Here is a 24,098-nt window from a genome sequence, read left to right as displayed (position 1 = left end):
ATGAGGGAAGGAGGCAGCGTGGGTTGATTTCTACTTGACGGTCCTGTTGCACTTATGATGATAATCCCTGCACCTTCCAGTCACTGTTGTTTGATAATCCAGCAAGTGCTTATGGATGATTCTTCGGGATTTGAGTGCTTCTTTTCTTCTGCTGATTTTTTTAACACAATCGTCACTGCTATCCTTACACAGATTTCGAAGCTTCTAAACAGATAAAAATCACAATATATTCACGAAAACAAACGAGAAAATTTCGAGGTCGAAAAAAAAAAAAAAAAAAAAACTAGAAAGATAGCAGTTCTGAAAAGTCCTGAAAAACGATTTCATGTCACGGTGGAATGTGCCAGTAGCGTGAAAAAAATCTTAACGTATAAGGAAAATTATGCAATAAATCGCTTAAAATGCTGGAATCTAACCTTTCCTTGTGTAAGTATTCATTGCTTTCGACTAGAAACCGCATCCTCCAGTCCGGGCCGGTTGTCGTTTAGATTCCTTCTTCACTTTCCCAACCAAATTTCAGTAATAGAAACAAAGCACAAACGATTCCGGGAACTTCCGCCGGTCACTTTTTCAATTATGTTCTGCTGTTTTGTCAGAAATTACTAGTTTAACTTAAATTTAATTAACAATTTTGATGGACGTAAACAAAAACGTGTCGCCCAAAACTCATGGCTTACTCTCTAGATACATATTCTCGGAAGGAATTCTAAAAATAATAAATATTAAATTATATAAACAGTCTGGGAATAATTTAGGAAGATAAAAATTTTCGACTAAATAAATTTTATTTTATTTTATTTATTTAATTTTTTTTTGTTTTGTTTCGATTATAGTCGTTTTACTATCTTTATGGCATTCGCGACATTATCAACGTTGCATTTGGCGGATCATTAGTGAAAAACTTATCCGGTACAACTGTGTTCGATGTTTTACTCTTGGGCTCGAACTCGCGGACATCGGCTCAGGAGACAACAGACTTGCCAACTGAGCTATATCACAAGCCACTAAATTTTATTTGATTTGCACCAGTATATGCAAAATGTTATATTAATTAAAAAGATTTTATTATAATTATTATTACGGTTTATTCTAGACATTTCACCACTCCTTGGGTATTCGTGTCTTATAAAGATTTTTTACTTTATCATTTTAGTACGCAATTGGCTCATACGCATAACTTCATAAAAATTTCATAAAAATTCATAAATCATAAAAATTTTGGTGAGTCGTTTGAATAAAATTTTAGACTAATTGTAAAAAATTGTTTTTAACGTTAATATAGGACATACTTCATTTAATTTCATCCAACTTATGTTATCTTAAATAAAATATTTGTCTTGTTCGAAAAAATATTCCACCTATTTCAATATGTTTATATATATATATTAGAAACTAATTTAGGTCACCTTTCGTGATAAGTAGATTGAAAATATTCATGCGTTTTGGAGATAATTTTATTTTATCTAGCATCATTTTAAAAGTCATTTTTGCCATCATCTTATTTGCTTTTGTCATTTTCTGTAGTTTTTTTCAAATTTTGTCATTTTTGTGAATCTGAAGATTGTTGTTATTTTGTTGACTTTTGTCATCGATGCCTTTTTTCGATTTGATAATATAAGTCAACTCAGTAACTTTTGTCATTCTTACCATTTTGTCCATTTTTCAGCATCGCATATGAATCAATTTAGATCATCCAATAAGTGTTACAATGCTGAGAAAAGAACACCCATTGATGAGGAAGAAAAAATAATGCAGCATGGCCTACTGGCAGAAATTGGAATGCGACAGAAAATCTTCATCAGAAGTATTGTTGGTAAACAAAAAAAACAGCAAGAACTCTTCAATTGACTTTCAGTGCGTGTCTGCAACCGATTCTAGACCACACAAACACCCACCCATCCAAGCAGGAGGGCTGGTGTTGAACCGAATCATTCTAAGTGGCTAGTAGGTCAACAACATTCGTCCTACCCAACTTTAGGACTGATTCGCGTCTCCGCATTTTATGCTGCCGCTCGCTCTGTTCGGTTCAAATGTCACCGTCTCACCGCCTTTTGGCCGATGTCGGAGGGAATTTAGTTGTTTTAAGTCTCCACTTCACTCACTTACTAATAAAAAAAAGTGACGCTGGAGCGGCGCTGTTTGTTGAACTAAAATGATCATTCATTTTCATTAACTTACTCGCCTCGCCTTATATTCCAGAGAGATTCTTTTCTTCGTACCGACTGTATTGGAGAATGGGGGGATGACAGTTTGTAGTAGAGAAGCAGGCAACACGCCGATATAAGACGTTTCTCCGGTTTTCTCAATTGTTCTCGCGACACGATTGCTTGGATTGGGTTGGGTTGAGTTAGGGGGATGGGGTTTGTTTGTTTTCTGATGCCCACGACGATCGTGTCGACTCTCATGTGAGCTGAAGGAATCGGATTCGGATCTAAGCGATTCGGCTTCGCTAGTTTTTCCAGCCTTCGGCTTGTTTTGGCTCTCTTACAGTATACACTAAATTAATAGCAATGTTATCGTCTAGGACACCGGGAATCTGATCAGTATAGTAGTTTGATATTATCATTGATAGCATAAATGAGTCGAATGAATTTGTTTGAAAATCTATTTAAAATATCCTGTCAACCTTCTAAGCAATCAGGAAATCTGTTTAACGATTCTTTCAAACTTACTCAACCCGTCTGAGACTTTTAGGAAACATTTTGAATACATTTGATTCATTAGGATTCCAATCAATACATTTGACTTGTAAAATTTACAAATGTGTGTAGGACTTTCGTGAGTTAACAATCTGCCACTGTTAGCATATTTAATGGAATAAATGTACCTACTCACCACTGTTTTCCAGTCGTTGATTTTCTTGCATCGGAAGTTCCCTCAACGAAAGCTGGCGAAAGTTCACCAGCCCGCGGCAGGTTCCCTGAGTGTTCCGAGAATTCCACCTTTAGAACACAATCTTCGACGATGACGATGATTGCTGGTTGTTCCGTACTTATCCGATGACTACTCCTGCCCAATGATTGCGACTTCTGATGATGATAATGATGATGGGTGGGTGGGTAGGCGTTTTCCCTGGAAGGTATAAAAGTGGATCCATCTTCTCGGGCCGGCCGTCAGTCTCTCTTCACATTTGTTGCCTTGCAGACAAATCGGTGGACTCCTCTTCTAGTTCAAAGCTTGTGGTGGTGGTGTGTGGGTTAATTTTTTCCGTTGCAAAAGTTCGGTTCTTCTGGAAAAAAGTTACAGTTGAAAAAAAAAATACAAAAATTGTGAAAATTCGTGTGCCAGTGTACTAAAAAAGGCAAAATAACAGTTTGTGATTCAATTTTGAAGTTAAGAAAACAATTTTAAAATGGTGAGTTTTTATTTTCTGTGTGCAAGCAACCGAAGAAATAAAAAAACCATTAATCAAAGTTACCCGTTTGAAATTTGACAACTCGAAAATGAGCGACCGGAAGTCGGCATGACATACTTCGGTTTAAAATTCAACTTGAATAGTTTTCTAAATATTTTTAACAGTACTATGAGAAAAAATATTTTTAATTCTTCAAATGGGAGCTTCAAATTTTAAATTTTAAATCAAAATCTATGACGTTTACTCACTAAATTCACAACGCGGATTCAGGGATGTACCCCTGAAAGTCTACGTTCAAGAATTAAGTGAAATTCAAATTTGAAGAATTTATACTTCAGAATCAATTTTTTAAACAATAAAACTAAATAAGGTATTTAAAAACCTGAACACTTGATTCAGAAATATGATATAAGATCAAAATTCCAAATTTTAGATTTTCAATGTTCGGTGCAGATTTCAGATTCACATTTCATATTTCAGATTCAGATATCAGATTCAGATAACAGATTTCAGATTCAGATATCAGATTCAGATATCAGATTCAGATTTCAGATTTCAGATTGAGATTTCAGATTCAGATTTCAGATTCAGATTTCAGATTCAGATTTCAGATTCAGATTTCAGATTCAGATTTCAGATTCAGATTTCAGAGTCAGATTTCAGATTCAGATTTCAGATTCAGATTTCAGATTCAGATTTCAGATTCAGATTTCAGATTTCAGATTCAGATTTCAGATTCAGATTTCAGATTCAGATTTCAGATTCAGATTTCAGATTCAGATTTCAGATTCAGATTTCAGATTCAGATTACAGATTCAGATTTCAGATTCAGATTTCAGATTCAGATTTCAGATTCAGATTTCAGATTCAGATTTCAGATTCAGATTTCAGATTCAGATTTCAGATTCAGATTTCAGATTCAGATTTCAGATTCAGATTTCAGATTCAGATTCTGATTTCAGATTCAGATTTAAGATTCAGATTTCAGATTCAGATTTCAGATTCAGATTTCAGATTCAGATTTCAGATTCAGATTCAGATTTCAGATTCAGATTTCAGATTCAGATTTCAGATTCAGATTTCAGATTCAGATTTCAGATTCAGATTTCAGATTCAGATTTCAGATCTGAGATTCAGATTTCAGATTCGGATTTTAGATTCAGATTTCAGATTCAGATTTCAGATTTCAGATTCAGATTTCAGATTCAGATTTCAGATTCAGATTTCAAATTCAGTGTTTAGTTAATTTAAATTCAAATTATATATTTGAAGCACAACTCAAAAACATAAAAATTGTTCTTCGGGGACCTTGGCAATTACCTTCCCATAGACAAAAAAAATAGCAACAGAGCGAAATGTCATGACTTCACGCAAACCTAGCTGAAAGAGGCCATCGTCATTCTAATCCATCATGACAAGCTGCCACTCTGGACTAAGTTCAGTAAACTCTTTCCCGATGTAGGTATTTTGTTTTTGTTTTTCCCAGTTCTTAGTAGGAAATGAACGAAAAAGGTGTACCTTTTTCCCCATGCATGGCTCGATTACAAACCTTCTTTTTTGTTGCCGATAACATGTAACTAGTAACATGCAATCAAAGTTCCAAAAATTATATAGGAACATTTACGTACATTTGGTGGCCGCAACTAAATGGGTCCGACTACTGGAGAAATTCTTTGCTCGATTTCGAAACATGTAATTGGGTGGAAATTTGTGTTTCGGGTAACATTTTCCCATTATTCCGTAGAGTTGAACACATGAATGATGAAGTCGTAATAAATTGTCCTATAATCTAGGGGCCAGTAGTAGTAGGCTGCGAAAACATTTCCCCATTCTTTACGATTGACATTATAATACCGAAATTCATTAGCCACTGACCGACCACGTATCAACCCGCCCACGCCTTCTGCGATTCAGAAAAGAACACCTACCATCAGTAGTGTGTTTACTGTCGATCAGGGAAAGGACCCTCCATAAAAGCAACACGAACACCAAACAATTTCACAAGAGGGAGGGTTTCACCCTACAAGTTCTACATACAGCAGTCGAGACGAACATAATTAGCGACACTTCTAGAGAGAAGAAAAAAAAACGGAACTAAAATGTGGATCAAACTGACCAACAACCGGCCTAGAAGCAGCTCAAAAAAGCAAAACACTACACAATATTGACCACAATCCGAGACTAGCCGTCGATGAATGCATAAAATATGAGTCATTTTGCCCCGGCTTTAATTCTGTTTTTTTTTTCTCGCCGTTCGCTTTCCTCTCTAGTATGCTAGCTAGTGTTGAGTGAAATTGAGTGAATCATTCCGTCATACGCAGGGTTCTAGAAAAACGGTAACATGAAAATTTTAACCAGAAATGTTGTGGGAACTTATCCGTGGAAGGATCGATTTGTGCCGGGTAGCAGCAATTCATTAGAATATCACAAGCCTGAAAAGTAATGTTTTATGATGATGAAGATTTTTAAATATGCCATCACTGGTTCCCAGCAATAGCGTTCAATTAGTTATTATAGTCTGTATCGCATTAAATTGTGACTAGTTACACCTAAGTTCTAGACAACTCAACGTCATCAATTAGATAACAATATAATCGAAGTTCATTCAATAGACCATGCGCCTCCATATCGCAACTGAATAATTTTAAACCAACCATCTCACATTTTGAAGAGCCTTTCCAACGCCTACTTACTTACCTACATATCAAAGCAAGCTTTAACAATTTCACTGAGCTTTTTTAAGCTCATAATAACTGTTTAAAATCTCATAACTCATGGTAAGTTAGACTTGTTTTTGACTGTTCACACTTTCATCTGTGTTTGAAATGTGGAGATCCACCCATTATACTTTTTTCTAGAAATTTCAGTATGATTTATTTGAAAATTACGAAAATTAATTGTGACAGCTGCAATTTTACACACACACATTGCATATTAACAAGTTTCTGCCGCTATCTGGGCTACCTACATTTCCAATGAACACATTTGCTTTGATGTATCGTAATCAAATTTGCAATGGTTCATCATTAATTTGTAAAAAAAGAGATAAGTTATCGATCGATACCATAAACGATAGTTGAGTTCGAAACGTTGATTAGACGTATCCTACTTGAAATGCTCGAGTTCTTTTTGAAACCATGATTTCATAATAGGAGGTTGTTATTTAAAACCTACCTAAAACAATTGTTTAAAAAATGCAAATCAAAATGCAAATCAGGTGAATCAAATTCAACTTCAGTAAAAATTTAAATTTGAAATCCACAATCAGAGTTGAGATATGTAAATATTTCAAGTTTAAATTCAGAAGAACTACATTTATTTTTTTATTTACATGGTTTTTCGTTGAGTAATATTCACGTTTCGTGCCCGTAGGGGACCACCGCGGTGCACCGGTCTAATGAGCGTCGTGTACTGTCTTGACCACCTGCATCCGTGGTCCAAACAGCCGGTTTAGATCCAAATTCCGACCAAAGAATCTGCTCCGGGTGGTCCACAGTTTCAACTAATTTTTTTTAAACCGATATAAGAGCACATGTATTCGTCGTAGTCTATTCTTGGGTTTAATTTATACCTAAATACAAGAATTGGACCAACAAAATGATTCTTCACAAAAAGCTGTTATCGGATAGTATAGGAATAATCGTACTGGTTGGGGAACAAAAAGATAAGCCGGGTCTTTTCAATCTGTTTTTTGCCGGATTCATCTGTGAAAGCTTGAGTGGTTGTTTGACCGGGTGTGGAGCAGATTTTTTGCTCCTGCAAAATTTGATACCGAAAAAGTGTAAAATTGGTGAAATAGTGGATAGTGAAAAGTTCAAATCAAGCATCAACTGGTTCAAATAAATATACAACGTCCAATCCTTGAAAAATTTCAAACTTCCCGGAATTCTGTCAGCTGTTCCATGAGGCGGAGTGTTTCTCCTGTGGATTAGAAGAAATTCTAGAATCCTTTTCAAATGGTAAATGGTTTCAAATTATATTCATATTTTCATAACTGCTTAACTCTGTTATTGGGGATTAGCGGGGGAATTGAACAGGTCATCAAACGACCAGAAAACTGATATACAATGGATTGTGGGTTCAAGCCAGCCGGAGTATCTCGGCAAATTTGGAATCTTTAGTAGGTTACTTAGACACCTTTGTAGGATTCTTTATTTGTTCCGAACAGTTGGAAGGGAGTAAGATGAGTCAAACCTGTCCCAAGCCAGTGGTAACGGACACCTTGGTTGTGCTGCAATTATTGTTTATGAGTTAAGCATGAACAATATCTGAATGCGCGATCGAGACTTCCCGTACCGCCTCGGGTCGAAAGACCTATCAGCCACTGGTGGGTTCTCAGGAATGGTCGATCTTGGATCGATCTTTGGAAGATCAATCTTTTAAACTTCGATTTTCGATTTTTGGGATCGATTCTTCGGCCAGGAAAAAATCGATTAGATCGGTTTATTTTCGATTCGATCTTTCGATCTTTTTTTCTCATTTAGGGAAAATAAGGGCATAATGGCCACAATAAGGACGATTTAACCATAGAAAACAGCTATAATATGTGAGTTACATCATTGTTTCGTGTTCAGACACTAAAAAGTCAATTTCTTAACTGGATGAAACTTGAAAAAGTTGATATAAACGTTTAAAAATGCATTTTAAATTTTTGTGCCGAAATCTGAAAATTAGTCACTGTAGGGGCAGTATAAGCCCCATCAATCGGGGCACGATGAGCTTTTCCCGGCGTAAAATCAAGCAGCGAATTTAATTTAATGAAGTCAACAGAATTAAAGAGCTACAGCTTAACTAGTTTACATCTGAGGATTTACCTATTGGTAAGGTGACGGAGAGATAATCAGAAAACTCGAGTTCGTTTCCTGGTCGAACCGATTTTTTTTTCATATAGCATTCATGATCAGTTGAAAAAAAAATAAGAAATTTTAAATTCATTTCAATACAATTTAGAAAATTATGTCCAAACCTAGTGAATTGGGTGCAGGATGGTGTTTGTGATTGATTATAACTTCAAAAATTTGCTAATCTTAAGAAATGTTTCCGCATATTTTTTTCGATATCTCCCATTAACATAAGAAAATCTTAGTAAAAATACCTTAAAATATTTTTTTTTAAAACTCTAAAATATTTATTGCCATAACATTACTTAAAAATATCAAAGCGTTTCTGAGATATTTGGATTTTGATAAGTGTTGTTTTAAAACACTAATTCCGGTTCACCTTACATAAAAGCGCTTGAATTTTTTTTTTCATATGTACAAGGATTATACACATTTTGCGTCATTTTGCCTATTTTTGATTAAAAGTAGTTCCCTCTTGTTTCAAATGGAAAAAGATCGATTAATCGGAGATCGATCTTCAAGCTCTGATTTTTTAGATAGATCGATCCCAGAACCATTCATCTGAATCGATCTTGGAGATCGATCTTTTCCCGAAGATCGAACAATCCTAAGTTCTCATACATGTATACATGCATGCATACAAGAATTGGACCAACAAAATCAGATCCAATCCAACGAAAAAACTGGTAACCCCCCAAAGCTCATCGGTTCAAAAAAAAGTTGAGTTGAAACTGGTATAATGGACCACGGAGTCGGTTGCTCTGGTCGGAATTTGGGTCTTAACCGGCTGTTTGGACCACGGATACAGGTGCTCTTACAAATTTTGTTTTGTTAAGTGGATCTATGAAAGATATGTAGATAAAATATGACACTCCCCCTTATTCTGCGCCGCGCGTGAGGTGACGTAGTGGAGTCACCCGATTCCAGTAGTCGCTTTAGGTGAGAAACGTCTTTTAGAATGAACTTTTTGAGTTCTTATCCTAAACTAGTAGTCACCGTGAGGTACAAATCGTATGCTCTGTCACATCGGCTTCGAGAATAAAGTGACAAGACACACGTGACTCCGACTCGATTCGACTATCGTCACCTCACGCGCGGCGCAGAATAAGGGGGACTAACGTATGCATTAAAATGGACTTTTTTAGGATGATAATTAAAAAGAAACTAAGACAGATAATTGAGTTCTGTAAATTTTCAATAGAAGGTCATAATATGAATTCCGGCGGTGTATCGAGAAATTCAAAATGACGGCCAAAAACTTTCTAAATAATTTTCCAACTTCACTCTCTTATACAAACTTCACAATGCAGACAAAACGCCAATCGTTCTTCGCTTTTTGGAGACCAATTATTATGAGCGTAACCAAAACACCAAAATAGAACAAGTTTAGGCAGCCACGTATTAATTGCTGTCTTTTACTGCACCCGTTTGTACTTCTCAATTCCGATTATCTTGAAAAACTTTGAGCACAGCTTTGAGCTTCATGTTTATCATTTATGCACGTTTTCAAAACTTTACCAGAATCAAAATCTGACTGACGAGGAACTTAACTTCCAGAGAACCATAAATAATGTTCGATTTGTTTTGCCAAACGCGAGAGTAAATTACAACACAACTTTCAACATGAAACTCATTTGACACATTTTATTTTCACTTAAATAGCACAACTTATTGAACTTCTGTATGTAAGCGTTATTATTGTTGAAAGACGTCGGTCCAATTCAAAATTTCCGCCTATTTAAACATTTTTTGTGGCAAAAAATTATGAAATTTGCGAAAACGCGGAGCGCAAAAATTTTGCGTCATGTCCGAAGCACGGATTACTTTGATCTTCTTCTGGGATTTTTAATGAATTCATGTATTGTGAGAGCAAATTCACTGGTGTTGGGAAAAAGTGGTAGAAATTTTGACATTTTGAAAATTTTACCATGCAAAAATGTTTTCAAGATCTTGGGGCGTTGTTTTTTTTTTTACAACACTGTTTCTATTTCAGCCGTATGTGATAGAGATATTGCTATTTTTGCATCACAGCATGCGAAAATACAACACGTGTTGTAAAAAAACTAGAAGGCCACAGATCTTGAAAATGTTTTTGCATAGCAAAATTTTCAAAATAAGCCGTAGGTGTCAAAATTTCTACCACTTTTTCCCAACACCAGTGAACTTGCTCTGATGTTCTTAAATAACTAGATTCGCTTGTAATTAATTTCACTTGTAAAAAATATTTTTTTCACCTTGTTTTGTACCGTTCTTGAACTATTTGTTTACACATTAAGCTGGCAACTTTGCAATGTGACATACAAAATTTAATCCGTTAATTTAAGCCGCATCTACGCGACTGCGCAAATATTTCAGATTTAAAAAAATGGTTAAAGATAGTAAAAAATGGTACAAAAATCAATCAAGAGACAGACAAATATTGGATCGATTCATGGTCCTGGTGAAAGATTTTAACAGACGATAATAAGTTTTCTGGCGGTTTTAGACCTTATAACCATGTCCATTTTTTAGCCATTCTTTGAACCGTAGCCGGGGTTTTTAAGGGATTTGTTAAATATCATGCATCATTTTGGTTTTGAAAATAAATAAGATTATACTTCCAGTTTTATTATTTGTTATCGCGTCGATTCTAACCACTATCACCATTTTCATCTCCCGTTTCTCTTCGACTTTTTCGATACATAGTCATAATCATGAGTCCAGGAATACTATTCAATAATTGATGCTAGAAAATTAGGAGAATTGTAAAAAAAACTGTTTTTAACACAATTGGATTTTAACTTACACTTTTCATGTATGTATGTATGTATGTATGTACAGTTCCCCGATCGGTAGCAAGGTCCAGCCTATGTCTGTGTGGCTCGGCCTTTCGAATTGACTTCTAGGGCTTCCACGGCCGATGGTTCGTCGAGAGAAAGCATCCAACCCTCAGAAACCTACAATGGTTGGCACTCCACTCCGCTTGCAATAATTGCTTTAGGTTATCCCCAGATGCCTTTTCTCTGGTAAATGAAATACAGTATAAATATAATGATATATAAAAAGAAATATAATATAATATAATATAAATCATATGTCATTTAATAAATATGTAATAAAATATTGATGAATACAAATTCAAATAAACGGTGTATTTAAGCTGTTTGTAATAATATAATAATAAAAACTTGATATAACTTTATATGTACATATGTCTTTACTTACATGGGTTGTTTTCTATTGCTAATGGAAAAAAAAGGTTATCTTATATCTAGTAAAGCCAACAACTACGATTTTATTAGTGTTTTTTTTTAAATTTTTTTTCACATCTAAACAATATTCAATATAATAAATTAAGTATAGATAAAATAAAAATTACCTGATACCTGCAAAAGAAATGATATTATGTTTATATTCCAAAACAATGTTTAACTCGAAGAACAGTAAAAAATTTAAGAAATACTTTTAAGAAAAAAGTTTAAATTTCTAACTAAAACGTTTGATAGTAGTTTCCAGTATTATGAAACTTAAAAAGATTTCAAAGAATCTTCACTTTTCTGTTTTTTTGAAAACAAATTCAATTTTTTGATGACATAAACAAAAGAATCAATAGTTTAATTTTTTTTTGAGTTCACAATATCCAATAATTTTTTTTTCTTTTTGAGAGGAAGATGTACAATAAGAAGACAATTTGAAGTATTGACATGATTGATAATTATTGATGAAACGTTTATTTTACCTGATGCAAGAAGTCGAAAACTAAACAAAGCTAAGAAATATGTTCAACAAATTATTTTACTATGTAGTGAAGGCAGTAAAAAATCGAACAAAGCTACAAAATTGATTCAATAAACTATTTTGTCAGATAATATGAATTATGTTGTATCTACTCATTTTTTTTCTATGCAAATAGAAACAAAATAAACGGAATGATTTTAAAATTCAGGTAAGTTCCATAGGAATCATTTAAATAAATGGAACTAAAATATTGTTGTAGCTGAAAAGTAAATGGAGTTTTATTTAAACATCCAGAAAGCAGATGTATCAAACTATGATCTCAATATTTTCAAAATTCATTTGAAACGCTTATTTTTTTCATCAACGTTGAAGATAATGACCATTATTAACTTCTTCTAAAAATAATAAAATTATGCACCTTACATAGATATTTTTCCATTGGAGTGCTATAGTAATAAAAGAATTATTACTTAAGTTCATGAGCTATTACTTGGGTATCAAGACATTCCTCTAAGGAAACAATGAAATTGAGAAATGTTATTGAACGATTTATTTTATTCCCCATGGACAACAATCTTCAAAATAACGTTAAACTGCTGAAAGGAAGCATATTAAATATTGTTAATAATATGGGTATAATGAACATCCCAATGAAAACAATCCAAAATCTTATGAATCAATTTGTACAATTGCTTTCAAATTAGAAACATTATGAAAATAACATTGCTGGACTTAGCTGATATGGTTGTGTGGTTTTCTCATTAACCGCCGGATCCTTAAAAAAAACAAAAATAACAGCAAGCTGTGTAGTCTTGTTTTGCCGTTTCCTTGCAACTGCTCGAAACAGGGTTGGTTTTCGAGCAGCTCTCAGTTGTTTTTCTTGCTCCCGTCGTACCGGACCACTTGATGGCGCGGTATCTGGTGTTACGCCTCTCACATACGCACTTTTTCGCCACAAGCCCTCTTGGCCTTTTTCGCTTCACCCAAAAATTTTCACTCTCTGAACTTCATGGATTTTAACTTACACTTTTCAATAGAAAAAATTTATTGGTAGGACCATCTCTGACAGTCTTTCCTTCAAATCTTCTTCGTGGTAGATTTTAATTTTTAACGTCACATTGGATCTAGAAAAGAAGTTTATTTCGAAACCAAATTTTACAATAAAATACTTTGAGAGTTACCTGAAGATTTCGCTCGAAGTTAGGCTCCATGAATTTTTGAATGATTTGTTTATTTTTGATGTGAATGACATGATTGCTTTGATTTTTTGTTCCCATATTCAAGAAGTGTATGGATATGACGGTGAGAGAAAAAGTACGAAATCGTTTAGCGAAATTTTAGATTGACGAAATTTTAGATTGACGAAATTTTTGTGTAAAAACTCTAGCGCGAGAAGAAAATCGCAATACATAATTTTTAATTTTTAATCATTATTTTTATAAGAGCAAGTTCACTGATGTTTGGAAAAAGTGGTAGAAATTTTGACACTTTAATCACATTTTGAAAATTTTGCCATGCAAAAACATTTTCAAGATCTGTGGCCTTCAAGTTTTTTTACAACACGTGTTGTATTTTCGCATGCTGTGATGCAAAACTAGCAAAATTTCGACGACATTCGGCTGAAAAAGAAACAGTGCTCTAAAAAAATTCAACGCCCTAAGATCTTGAAAATATTTGTGCATGGTAAAATTTTCAAAATTTCTACCCCTTTTTTCCAATACGAGTAAACTTGCTCTAATGGGCGCTCCCTGAAAGTCCAGACAAAAAAAACTTCCTAATCAGATCTAATTGTCAATTTGGTACTCCTCGCTTGAAATCGCGATATCTCACTTGTTTCTCAACCGATTTGTAATAAAATGTATAGAGGTTGCTGTTTTTCGAACATTTTATCAATTTTCAATTTTGAGCTTGAGCTTGCTATCAACTACGGTCCACCTGCGGCCCCCGCAGGCCAATGGCATAATGGTTGCACTCCGTGATTGGTTCGAGATAATCAACATTGCACAATGAACCAAATGAAAGGTGCTGGGAACAAGCAACGCAATCTCACTGTACAGTTTTGAGGATCTCCTACTTTAAAATGAACCAATAACGACGCCGGCCAAGTCCATGTAGTCGATAGGAGGAAGGGAAGTGCAGCATATGTTGAGATATGTTTAGCGGAGGCCGGCTGTACGCCATCCCTCCACAAATCTCCACGCTGAATGTTTGGGGAAAAGGTAATATGGTATGGGAAATCACCTTGGTAGGCGATAAAACCACTTGAAACCTGAGCTACTAATATCCTAGCCCGCCTAAGTTTCCTATTGAAACTCCTGATTAAGCCTAGAGGCCGTAAGAAATATAAAATGATATTTAAATAGGTTGTGAACTGTACGGTATGTTTAGAGCATGCAAAGGGTCGTTATTCTCCTGTTTTTGTATTAATTATGTTTGGATTGGTTATTCGGAGTGATTTCAGACACACTTAACTATGCAAACCTAGCATTATACACCATTAATTTAATAATTTTCTAATTGTCCCTAGCTAAACTCGGCCTCATATAACTGAATATCTAAATTATGTAATGTGATTAGATTGATGTATGAGGAATTAATTCAAAATAATGAATACGTTGTACAGTTCGAAAAATTCTATCAATAAACTATTACAATTTGGATTGATTAAGTATCGACTTTAGAATTTCGGTGATAGCATTTAATTTGTGTTATTCTCCAGGTGGACATCATGTTTATGTTCGTGAATCAAATATTTATCTCACCCTTAAATCCAAATAAAAAATGTTGCAATGCAAAAATGTTTGTGCAATAAACATATCCTAGATTTCTCAAGTTTACTCTAATGTTTTTAAGATTTGATTGTCGGTTGTCGGTGAGTTTGAATATTTTATAATAAATTATGTGTAAAGTAAACTCATGATTAATAACAAATTATCTGAGTTAGGAAAAAATGTAATGAACCTTTAGTACTAATAGAGCGGTTTTGAAACATCAAGAATATATTTTGAAAATTATTTATGTGGTAATATTTTAACAGATTTTGATTCCATTTTGCTTGTGTGGATGGAAAGATAAGAGTGTTGGCGGAAGGTGTGTAAAAAGTTGAAATCTGTTAAAATTCAATCCAATATCATAAACCTCATTGAATATATTTAATAAAAAATCGGGGACTCGCTTCTGTATAAGATCAAAGTTCAGTGTTTTGTTTTTCCGGACAAACATTATTTTTAAGTTTGCAAATGAAATGTATCCCTACATATCCTCTACCTCTATGTTGTTGTGCTAGATACGCTTCATAAGTTTCTTGATTTTTTAAATTGTATTTTCAGATTTATGCGGAACGTAATAATTTGAAATTTTTTATAATTACAATATTGAGTGAATTATTTAAAACATCAATCAAACGGCATCGTTTTTGACATATTTTTTTGATGTTGACGAAAAATTCAGAGAGACAGTAGACATTGTAGAGAGACAGTAGAAAAGTTGTCTTTGCAACAAAGAATAGAAAAACCTTAATTCTGTTGCTTAAAACATTTCTTATTGCTTCTAGTTTTGTTCAAAGTAAACCGTTAAGTAAAACCGTATCATTTGTCATACACACCTGAAATACACTCCATATAAATGAAACAACGAGCTTATTTGATATTAATACATCTTGTCGATAATAACTCATAACGCCTACTCTTGACAATTATCTTTAGATGATACTATAAATTATCTTTCAATAAATGAGTTTAATATCAAAATATTGATTTTGGTTTAAAATGTCGATCACCTACAAAATTTCAACAAAAAATATCAAAAACTAAAATACTGAAACTTCTGCACTGAAGAATTTTATGAAAATTGTACTTAGCTTTTTTTGATGTATCAATGTAGATCGTTAAGCACCAGCACCGATCCATCTTCCGCCAATTCTTTATGCTGTCGACCAACACATAAAACCACAGCAGGCTGTGCGTTTTTGAATTTTCAAGCTCGAAACTGCTTGAATTATTGAGGGTTTGGTTCACTGAATGCAATCTTCTTACGCCGTTTTTCCCCTGCTGTGTTGAATCTCAAAGAGTAAAATTTGCGCTTCTTATTAGTAACAAATCACATATTTTCATTCAACACCAGTGCTTTTTGGTTCCACGGCACAAGAAATTCGAACTGCATCACTGGAATTCACTTCTTTGAAGCTCTTTGATCACTTTCTTCAAACCCAAAGCATTTTTTACTTTTTTCGACGAACCTATTAACTTATTTATTTTTGCCACTATTTCTTAACGATCCTTAGTTTTTAATTTAAAAATAGGCACATATTTAAGCTGACATCACCGATATAATTTATTTTCTTCCCATTTAAAATCTTCAACTCGTAATTCATACGCAGCGTTACGGGAGCAAAAAGAAAAAAAAAAAAAAAAAAAAAAAAAAAAAAAAAAAAATAAAATAAAAATAAAAAAAAAAAAAAAAAAAAATCCATTTTATCAATTTTCAATTTTTCAGATTTTCTAACGCCTTAATTCATCTCTGAATTGAACAACTGAATTTTAATAATATTAAAGCAAGATTTTCGCAATAAAATTATATTCGCTAGAAAGGCAATTTCATACCGGTTCTAGAGGTGTAATTACATTAGCGCTGAAATATGTTACTTAAATCCTGTGCAAAGTTGAATTCGAAAATTTGAGAAATTGCAAATTGAAAAATAATTCCTTTAAAAATTCTTCAAAAATTCTGAGTTTTTTATTTTGAGAATCTAAAAATGCAAAAATGTGTCAAATTACGAGGTTTCTAAAACTAGAAATTTTGTACAAATCGGATAAACAAGAGAGATATTACGGTTTTACGGTTTTAACCGACTGTTACATTGAAACTCCAAGAACCCCAACGGGTAACAAATCTGGGACGGAAAATTCACCTAAATACCGAATTTCTACAAATGTTATTAGTTTCCGATTAAAACACCGAACGAATTCTTCGAAAAACATGCGTCAAAAGACGAATTTCAAATGAAAAAAATGCAATTTCGGTATAAACCCTCCAGCACACTTGTGATAACAAAACTTAAAACGGTACGAATCGATGTTGTGAAAGTTGGAACAATCTTATCGATTGTTTCAAATGAAAACCGATGCTACTTTGTGTCGCATGCAATTTCTTGTGTTTGATTTGATAAAAAAAATTCTGGATCAGCCTGCACAAAACCTATCAGTACAGAAAAGAGTGGACAATATTTTTTCAATCTATGTAATTCAAATAAGGTGCAGAATGTGTAGAATGTGCAAGAAGATCATTTAGGTACCCGTGACAAAAATAGTACCCCATTATCTATCGATATTCGATTTCAATTAAACCCAAGAAATTGCATCGACCAATTATAATCTTTTTCGCTGAACCCTGAAGTGCCCTCATCAGATTAGATCGTGCGCCATTGGACGCCCTACCTGCTCCAGCTACAGATCCAATGATCCCCACCAAATTGGATAAATAAATAAAAACATAAATAACAGAGAAGACAAATTGCATCCATAAGTCACCGGAGTCCCGTTTCCCGGTTCAAAATCAACCGGCCATGCATCGGAAGCCAGCCACACCTTGCGCGAAATTTCGCGAAAGATCCAGCTGTGTCTCGATGTGCATTGAAGGTGAACTTTGGCCGTTTAATTTTGTGCACCGATCCCAGTTATTTTTGGTTTTAACTACTTGTTTCAGTTAAGAGCCAGCTTGAATTGGGGTGAAAAAGCTACCGGAGAAAGAGAGGAAAATTAAAAGCAATACACAGTGCTAATAATTCCATACGGTTCGTGGAGTGGAAGATCGTAAACCGTTTTACATTTGAAACTGCTTTCTGGGTTAGGTTACAACGTGCTCTCAACGGCAACGTTCTAAGCCTACTTTCTAGAACACATACAAATTTTGGACAGAACTTATTTAAAAAAATTAAATGTCAGATAATGTTTCAAAGATGCATTTTGGTTTTACGATCTGGTAAGACATATCTTTTCTTTGAAATTCGATTAAATCAGTGAAGTGTAACGAAGCTTAACCGCGAATTGACAAAACGCAGACATACAGATTGATCGTTTGATAGTCTTTTGTTTATCCAGACATGACAGATCTCTTTTGTTAATCAAGTCTGACTGGGTCGTTGATCTGATTCTGATTCCAATGACGAAAAATGTAAATAAGTTCCCGAAGGGAACCCGAAAAACCAACTGTTGAAAGGATGAAGATTTACGACTCAATCATCTTCCCGCAGAACGCAGAGTGCCTTGAATTTATTGACAAATCTAACCAAGCGGTGACAATAATTCGTCATGGCTTGCTAGCTCGGTTGGGAGAGCACAACGCGTGAATCGTGCTCCAGTTTTGGCTTTTATTTTATGCTCACCAGAAAAAATAATAAACCCATGTTCGATCACGAAATCGAAAAAAAAAAACCAAAAAAGGAAAACAAACAATAGATAGGTTATGTAGACATAGACTCCATTCGAGTGATTGCGAGCGTAGGAGTGGGGGACCTCGATTAAAATTGGTATTATTAAGATAATGATCGATTATGAGAGGAAGAAAAAAAAATGTGATACCTCCTTCGAGGCCAGACGAAACTGAAACTGAATTTGTCCCGCGAGCGCATTCCCGAAAAAGGTCATAACGCATAACGGCTGAGCGTGGTGGTAGTTTTAATTCGTTTTAAATTCGATTTTATGGATTATCGTCCTAAGCAGGGTATGGTCGTTTAAGCTGCAATCTTAGCCAATGGAAGTCGCGAAATTAGAGCTCAAATAGCTGTCGCCGTTATGGTATAATTTTTTATTGCATCCGGCCTGAAACTACTCATGCTCTACAACATTCTTCAATGAATTTAATTGTCTAAAGGTGAACAACAAGTTTTTTTGATTATTTTTTCTTTATAATCTTGGGAGCATGCAGACTCAGTAGCATTTATCTTCAGATCAGATTCAGAATTCAGAATTGAACTGAAACCAAACATGTTCGAATAAAATAAAGATTCATAAATCAGGTCAAATCTTAGATTTCAGATTTAAATTTCAGAAACAGATTTAAGATTTTGTATTTCATATTTCAAATGCCGGTTTTAGATTCGTATTTCGGAATTAGTTTCAGATCTCAAATTTCGAATTCAGATCATGAATTCAGTTGCAGAATTTAGATTTAAGAATAAAACTAAAAAATTGATCCAAAACTTTCACTTTCTTTTCGTTGAACGTAGAATTTTAAAAAGTAGGCGTTTACCTGGTTACAATACACGTGTTTTCAATAATATTATTCTGCTGAAAAACTGAAGAAAATATGAAAAAAATAATTTATTACCTGTTGTCTCCATCCACTTCCAGAGAGAATGCATCTCGGTTCACATCGGCCAGGCTGGCGTCCAGATCGGGAACGCCTGCTGGGAGCTGTACTGTCTGGAGCATGGAATCCAACCGGACGGCCAAATGCCATCGGACAAAACCATCGGCGGAGGCGACGATTCCTTCAACACCTTCTTCAGCGAAACTGGATCCGGTAAACATGTCCCACGAGCCGTCTTTGTCGATCTGGAACCGACGGTGGTGGATGAGGTCCGCACCGGAACCTACCGGCAGCTGTTCCATCCGGAGCAACTGATCACTGGTAAGGAGGACGCTGCCAACAATTATGCCCGCGGTCACTACACCATCGGTAAGGAAATCGTTGATCTGGTGCTGGACCGCATTCGCAAGCTGGCCGACCAGTGCACCGGCCTGCAGGGATTCCTGGTGTTCCATTCTTTTGGCGGCGGTACCGGAAGTGGCTTCACCTCGCTGCTGATGGAGCGCCTCTCGGTCGACTACGGAAAGAAGTCCAAGCTGGAGTTTTCTATCTACCCGGCACCGCAGGTGAGAGAGCGTTTGATTGATGATATCCTCCCACACCTACCTTTAATTTACTTAAAGGTATAAAAGCGAAGAAAGGATGAAGTTTGCCTATATATAGCTCCTGTATAGGGGAGCGAGGTGACTGCCCTCGGGTCAGACCGTTTATATTTACACCGGCAACGATTGCATCATTACGGTGGGCTTCGGTTCGGTTCGTTTCGTTTTGTTCGGTCAGCAAAACCCCGATTCGAATTTGGGTTAACCTTTTGTAGGTCTCTCCCTTGCGACAGAACCTCGGGCGGACGTGGACCAAAACCAGTCAAAGCCAAAGCTAGAAGAGAATACTAATTACCCAGCAGCGTTCGCGTGACGAAAATCGTTTCCCCCGTACTCGATATATAAACGGTGTAATTTCTTTGCCGGGCAAGGTGACCATCGGAAGAATAATCTATCGAAATCTAGAAAAGTGTAACTAGGGTTCAAAATTCACATGATTTGGAATATAGGTAGATTCATCATCATTGTGGGAAGAGAATTTTCAAATGTTCTCTTTCTATTACCACCATAAAAATAGTAAAATTCGCGACTCGAGGGCTGATCTGTCCTTTTACGACTTGAGATCCGTCCCCTCCTCGAATCGACTCGAGGTTGACGTAAACATATCTCTCCTCGGCACGAATCGAGGCCCGATCTCTCCTCAAGCGACTCGAGATCTGATCTTTCCTCGTAATGACTCGAGGTAAACACTCAGACCCCTCCTCTTCTTGATTAAAGGCCTGGTCTCTCCTCTTGCGACTCGTTTTCCGACCTCTTATCGCAAAGACTCAGGGTTTACCCACACGGACCACTTTTCCTGACCTCACCTCTAACGACTCGAAGTCCGAAATCTTATCCCCAGAATTCGAGGTTTGCCACGTTTATGCCCGTCGTGTGCCGATCGAGAGCAGTCTATCCTAGACTCGACGATAATGATTCCCGACGAAGACTCGACTCGAATGTATCGCCCGGCGTCGAGAGCCACTATGCTTGTGGGAATACCCCGATCGTGGAATAACCCCTTCCCAACAACTTCCACTGCGAACAAGGTATAGTAATATCCCCGCAGCTTCGATCGTTTGGAATCGCACTGCTCAGATACTCCCCGAAGGTGGAGTATCCTACGCACGAATGCGGCGTACCCACGGCATCCGCTACGCAGAAGATGTTTCCCTATCTTTGTAGCTTCAAACCGTGGAGTCGGACGCACACTACTCGACAGCCTCCCGTCGATATGGTCAGTCTTCTCCGACTGTTGTCTGGTTTCCTGTATCCCTTAGGCTGGCAATCCTAGGATTTTTGGCCCGCGGCCTTTTCTGTACGTCGTGTGCCAGATCTAGAGCAGCTTGTTCTGGGCTCGCACCTGTCACTGCACACATCCGGGACTTTGAACGCTATGACTCGGATGTTTTCCGACAACGATGACATCCCACACCGATTCGAGAGGCTTGTCCGGCATCGCACCTCTCTAACCATGGGTATCTCCCGACAGTGGTTTACCCTCTTTCTGTGAGGTCCGCTATGATGTATCCCCGCTATTCCCGTAGATGATACCTTATCTTTGTAGCTTCGATCAAGTCTATTAGTCCTGTCAGGTTACTTGAATCAGTGTAGAAAGGCAGATCAGGTAGATCGAAAGGAGTCTGTATGCGTCAGTGATGGTAGAAGTCAGTTATGTCACCATGCCATTCTGATCTGGTCCGGTTGGTCATGCCATTCAAATAAATCAAATCAGTTTGTTTTGATTGATGATTCTGATCAATCAACTTGAACAACTTAAAAAAGTCTTTTTGGCCATCCAGGTTGCAGCAATGTGTTCAACTGGGTCTTTCTGAAACCCTGATAGTAAGGTTATTTTTATCGGTCAAGTCAGTGAGATCAGTAAAGTCGGTTTTGTTAGTCAGGCCAGATAAGTGAATAATAAGTCAAGCAAGTTAAGAAGATGTCAATAAGTAAATTGAGGTTACTCAACAAGGTTAGTAAGAATAGTTGTTCTGGCCAGTTGACCAGACACTTAACATGAACTATGCATATATTTTTAAAAAGTTAATATTTTCGACAAGAATGTATTACATCTTGTTTGGTTATCCACATGAGTGACGAAAATTAGTTTGACCACGTGGTACCATATTGAAACCTGAATTTGACGCTCAACGAAATAAAATTTTTGAAAATGTGGTAGTTTTGCATTTAGAATAGATTTAATATAAAAACTAAGCAATCGTTGTGAAAGGGGGTAGTTAGTTGTCAACCAACCAAGCAAATGGAGTAATAAAGATTTACCCATTCAAGCCAGTTTCAGATGAATTTATTATAAAGATTCTCAGGTTACAACAGAAAATTAATTTAAAAATCAAAATTCGACATTCTTTCGCAATTCGTCTTTCGGTGCGGAAATTTCGGACTGGTCACCTTGCCGGAAACTCTCCTACCTTCACCTGTATGTTAAGAACAAAAGCACTCGAAAGAAAACGGAACAAGTAACACCATCTCGGATCAGATAGAAAAAAAGTCCCCCCCCGGGTGCCTAAGTAGGCTAACGACTCTATCGAAATCCTTTGTGCCGAAAAGTAAAACATGGCCTGCTTATTTTACCTTTCTCCTTGCTCCTTGCATGAATATATGAATCACAACAAAGCTGTTAGGAAGACGGCCAGGGTGTATTGATTTCATCCCTTCTTCCCTCTCCTTCACAAACAGGTATCAACGGCCGTCGTTGAGCCGTACAACTCAATCCTGACGACGCACACAACCTTGGAACATTCGGATTGCGCGTTTATGGTCGACAACGAGGCCATTTACGACATTTGCCGCCGAAATCTGGACATCGAGCGGCCCACTTACACCAACCTGAATCGGCTGATCGGGCAGATTGTGTCCTCGATTACGGCGTCGTTGCGCTTCGATGGGGCCCTGAATGTCGATTTGACCGAGTTCCAGACGAACTTGGTGCCCTACCCGCGCATCCACTTTCCGCTGGCGACATATGCCCCGGTAATTTCGGCTGAGAAGGCCTACCACGAGCAGCTGACGGTTGCGGAAATCACCAATGCCTGTTTCGAGCCGGCCAATCAGATGGTCAAGTGTGACCCCCGTCATGGCAAGTACATGGCCTGCTGTATGCTGTATAGGGGAGATGTGGTGCCGAAGGATGTCAATGCTGCGATTGCGACGATTAAAACGAAGCGGTCGATTCAGTTCGTCGATTGGTGTCCCACTGGATTCAAGGTTGGCATCAACTATCAACCGCCGACCGTTGTTCCGGGTGGAGATTTGGCCAAGGTTCAGCGGGCAGTTTGCATGTTGTCCAACACCACGGCCATTGCCGAAGCATGGGCCCGTCTGGATCACAAGTTTGACCTGATGTATGCCAAGAGGGTAAGAAAGTTATTACATTTTTTATATCAAAATTAGGATTTTAATTTTAAGTAACCTTCTCAGGCCTTTGTCCATTGGTACGTTGGCGAGGGTATGGAGGAGGGTGAGTTCTCCGAGGCTCGTGAAGATTTGGCCGCCCTCGAGAAGGACTACGAGGAGGTCGGTGTCGATTCGACGGAGGAAGTTGGCGAGGGTGACGAGTACTAAGTGGCAGCGCAGCTATACGATTGTCCATGAAAAACGTTCACAAAAAAAGCACTACTAAGTTCCTCTCGCTTGTTTAAAAAAAAATCAATCATAACAGCAAAAGACAAAAAGGATGCTCGGCAGAGTTGATTCAGATTTCAGATTGTGGTGTGAAAAATGTAAAAAATCATCAACCATGCACCCGGCAGCCATAGACTAATGCGAAGCATGATTTCATCAACAGTCAACACTAAATATCGAAACTATCGAAACCTGCGAGCAACATTTTGCAAAAAAAACTGCCTTTCTCTACAGAAACAAACACACATCTACGACACTCTAAAATCGAGTATTGATTTTACACTAATCTTACCAAAACAATCTTTGTATTATGAACTTATTTATTTTATGAAAAAGAAAAGAAAAAGTGCACAAACTGGTCATTAGTAAACACTGAATTGATTTTTATCATGCTTCCGAAAGCCATTTAATTAGAATTTACTCACATAATGATTATTGTGGCTGACTTTAACTAAATATTTTAAATACGTATTTTTTTAACCATCCAAGAGAATGAAGAAATGAATGAGATGAAAGAATGAGCGTTTCTGAATCCGAAAATTTGTAAACTGGACTCTACACATACATAATCATCATATATGGTTACAAAGTTTTTTTTCTACATTTAAAAAAAATTACATTTTTTCAGCTCAATTTTAAATTAGTGCTGTG

General features: G+C 36.4%; 1 protein-coding gene across 1 annotated transcript; it reads left to right on the top strand.

The window, feature by feature from the left end:
- The first annotated feature begins 3,122 nt into the window (after nt 1-3,122).
- LOC129738999 (tubulin alpha-1A chain-like) lies at nt 3,123-23,818 on the top strand. Its single transcript, XM_055730356.1, has 4 exons — nt 3,123-3,355; nt 19,263-19,787; nt 22,503-23,180; nt 23,244-23,818. Exons 1-4 carry the CDS (start codon nt 3,353-3,355, stop codon nt 23,385-23,387), a joined length of 1,350 nt encoding a protein of 449 aa, XP_055586331.1. The 5' UTR covers nt 3,123-3,352; the 3' UTR covers nt 23,388-23,818.
- Nucleotides 23,819-24,098: the final 280 nt, after the last annotated feature.

The sequence above is a fragment of the Uranotaenia lowii genome, chromosome 1, assembly GCF_029784155.1.
Source record: "Uranotaenia lowii strain MFRU-FL chromosome 1, ASM2978415v1, whole genome shotgun sequence".
NCBI lineage: Eukaryota > Metazoa > Arthropoda > Insecta > Diptera > Culicidae > Uranotaenia > Uranotaenia lowii.
This window is presented reverse-complemented; position numbering and strand designations above follow the sequence as displayed.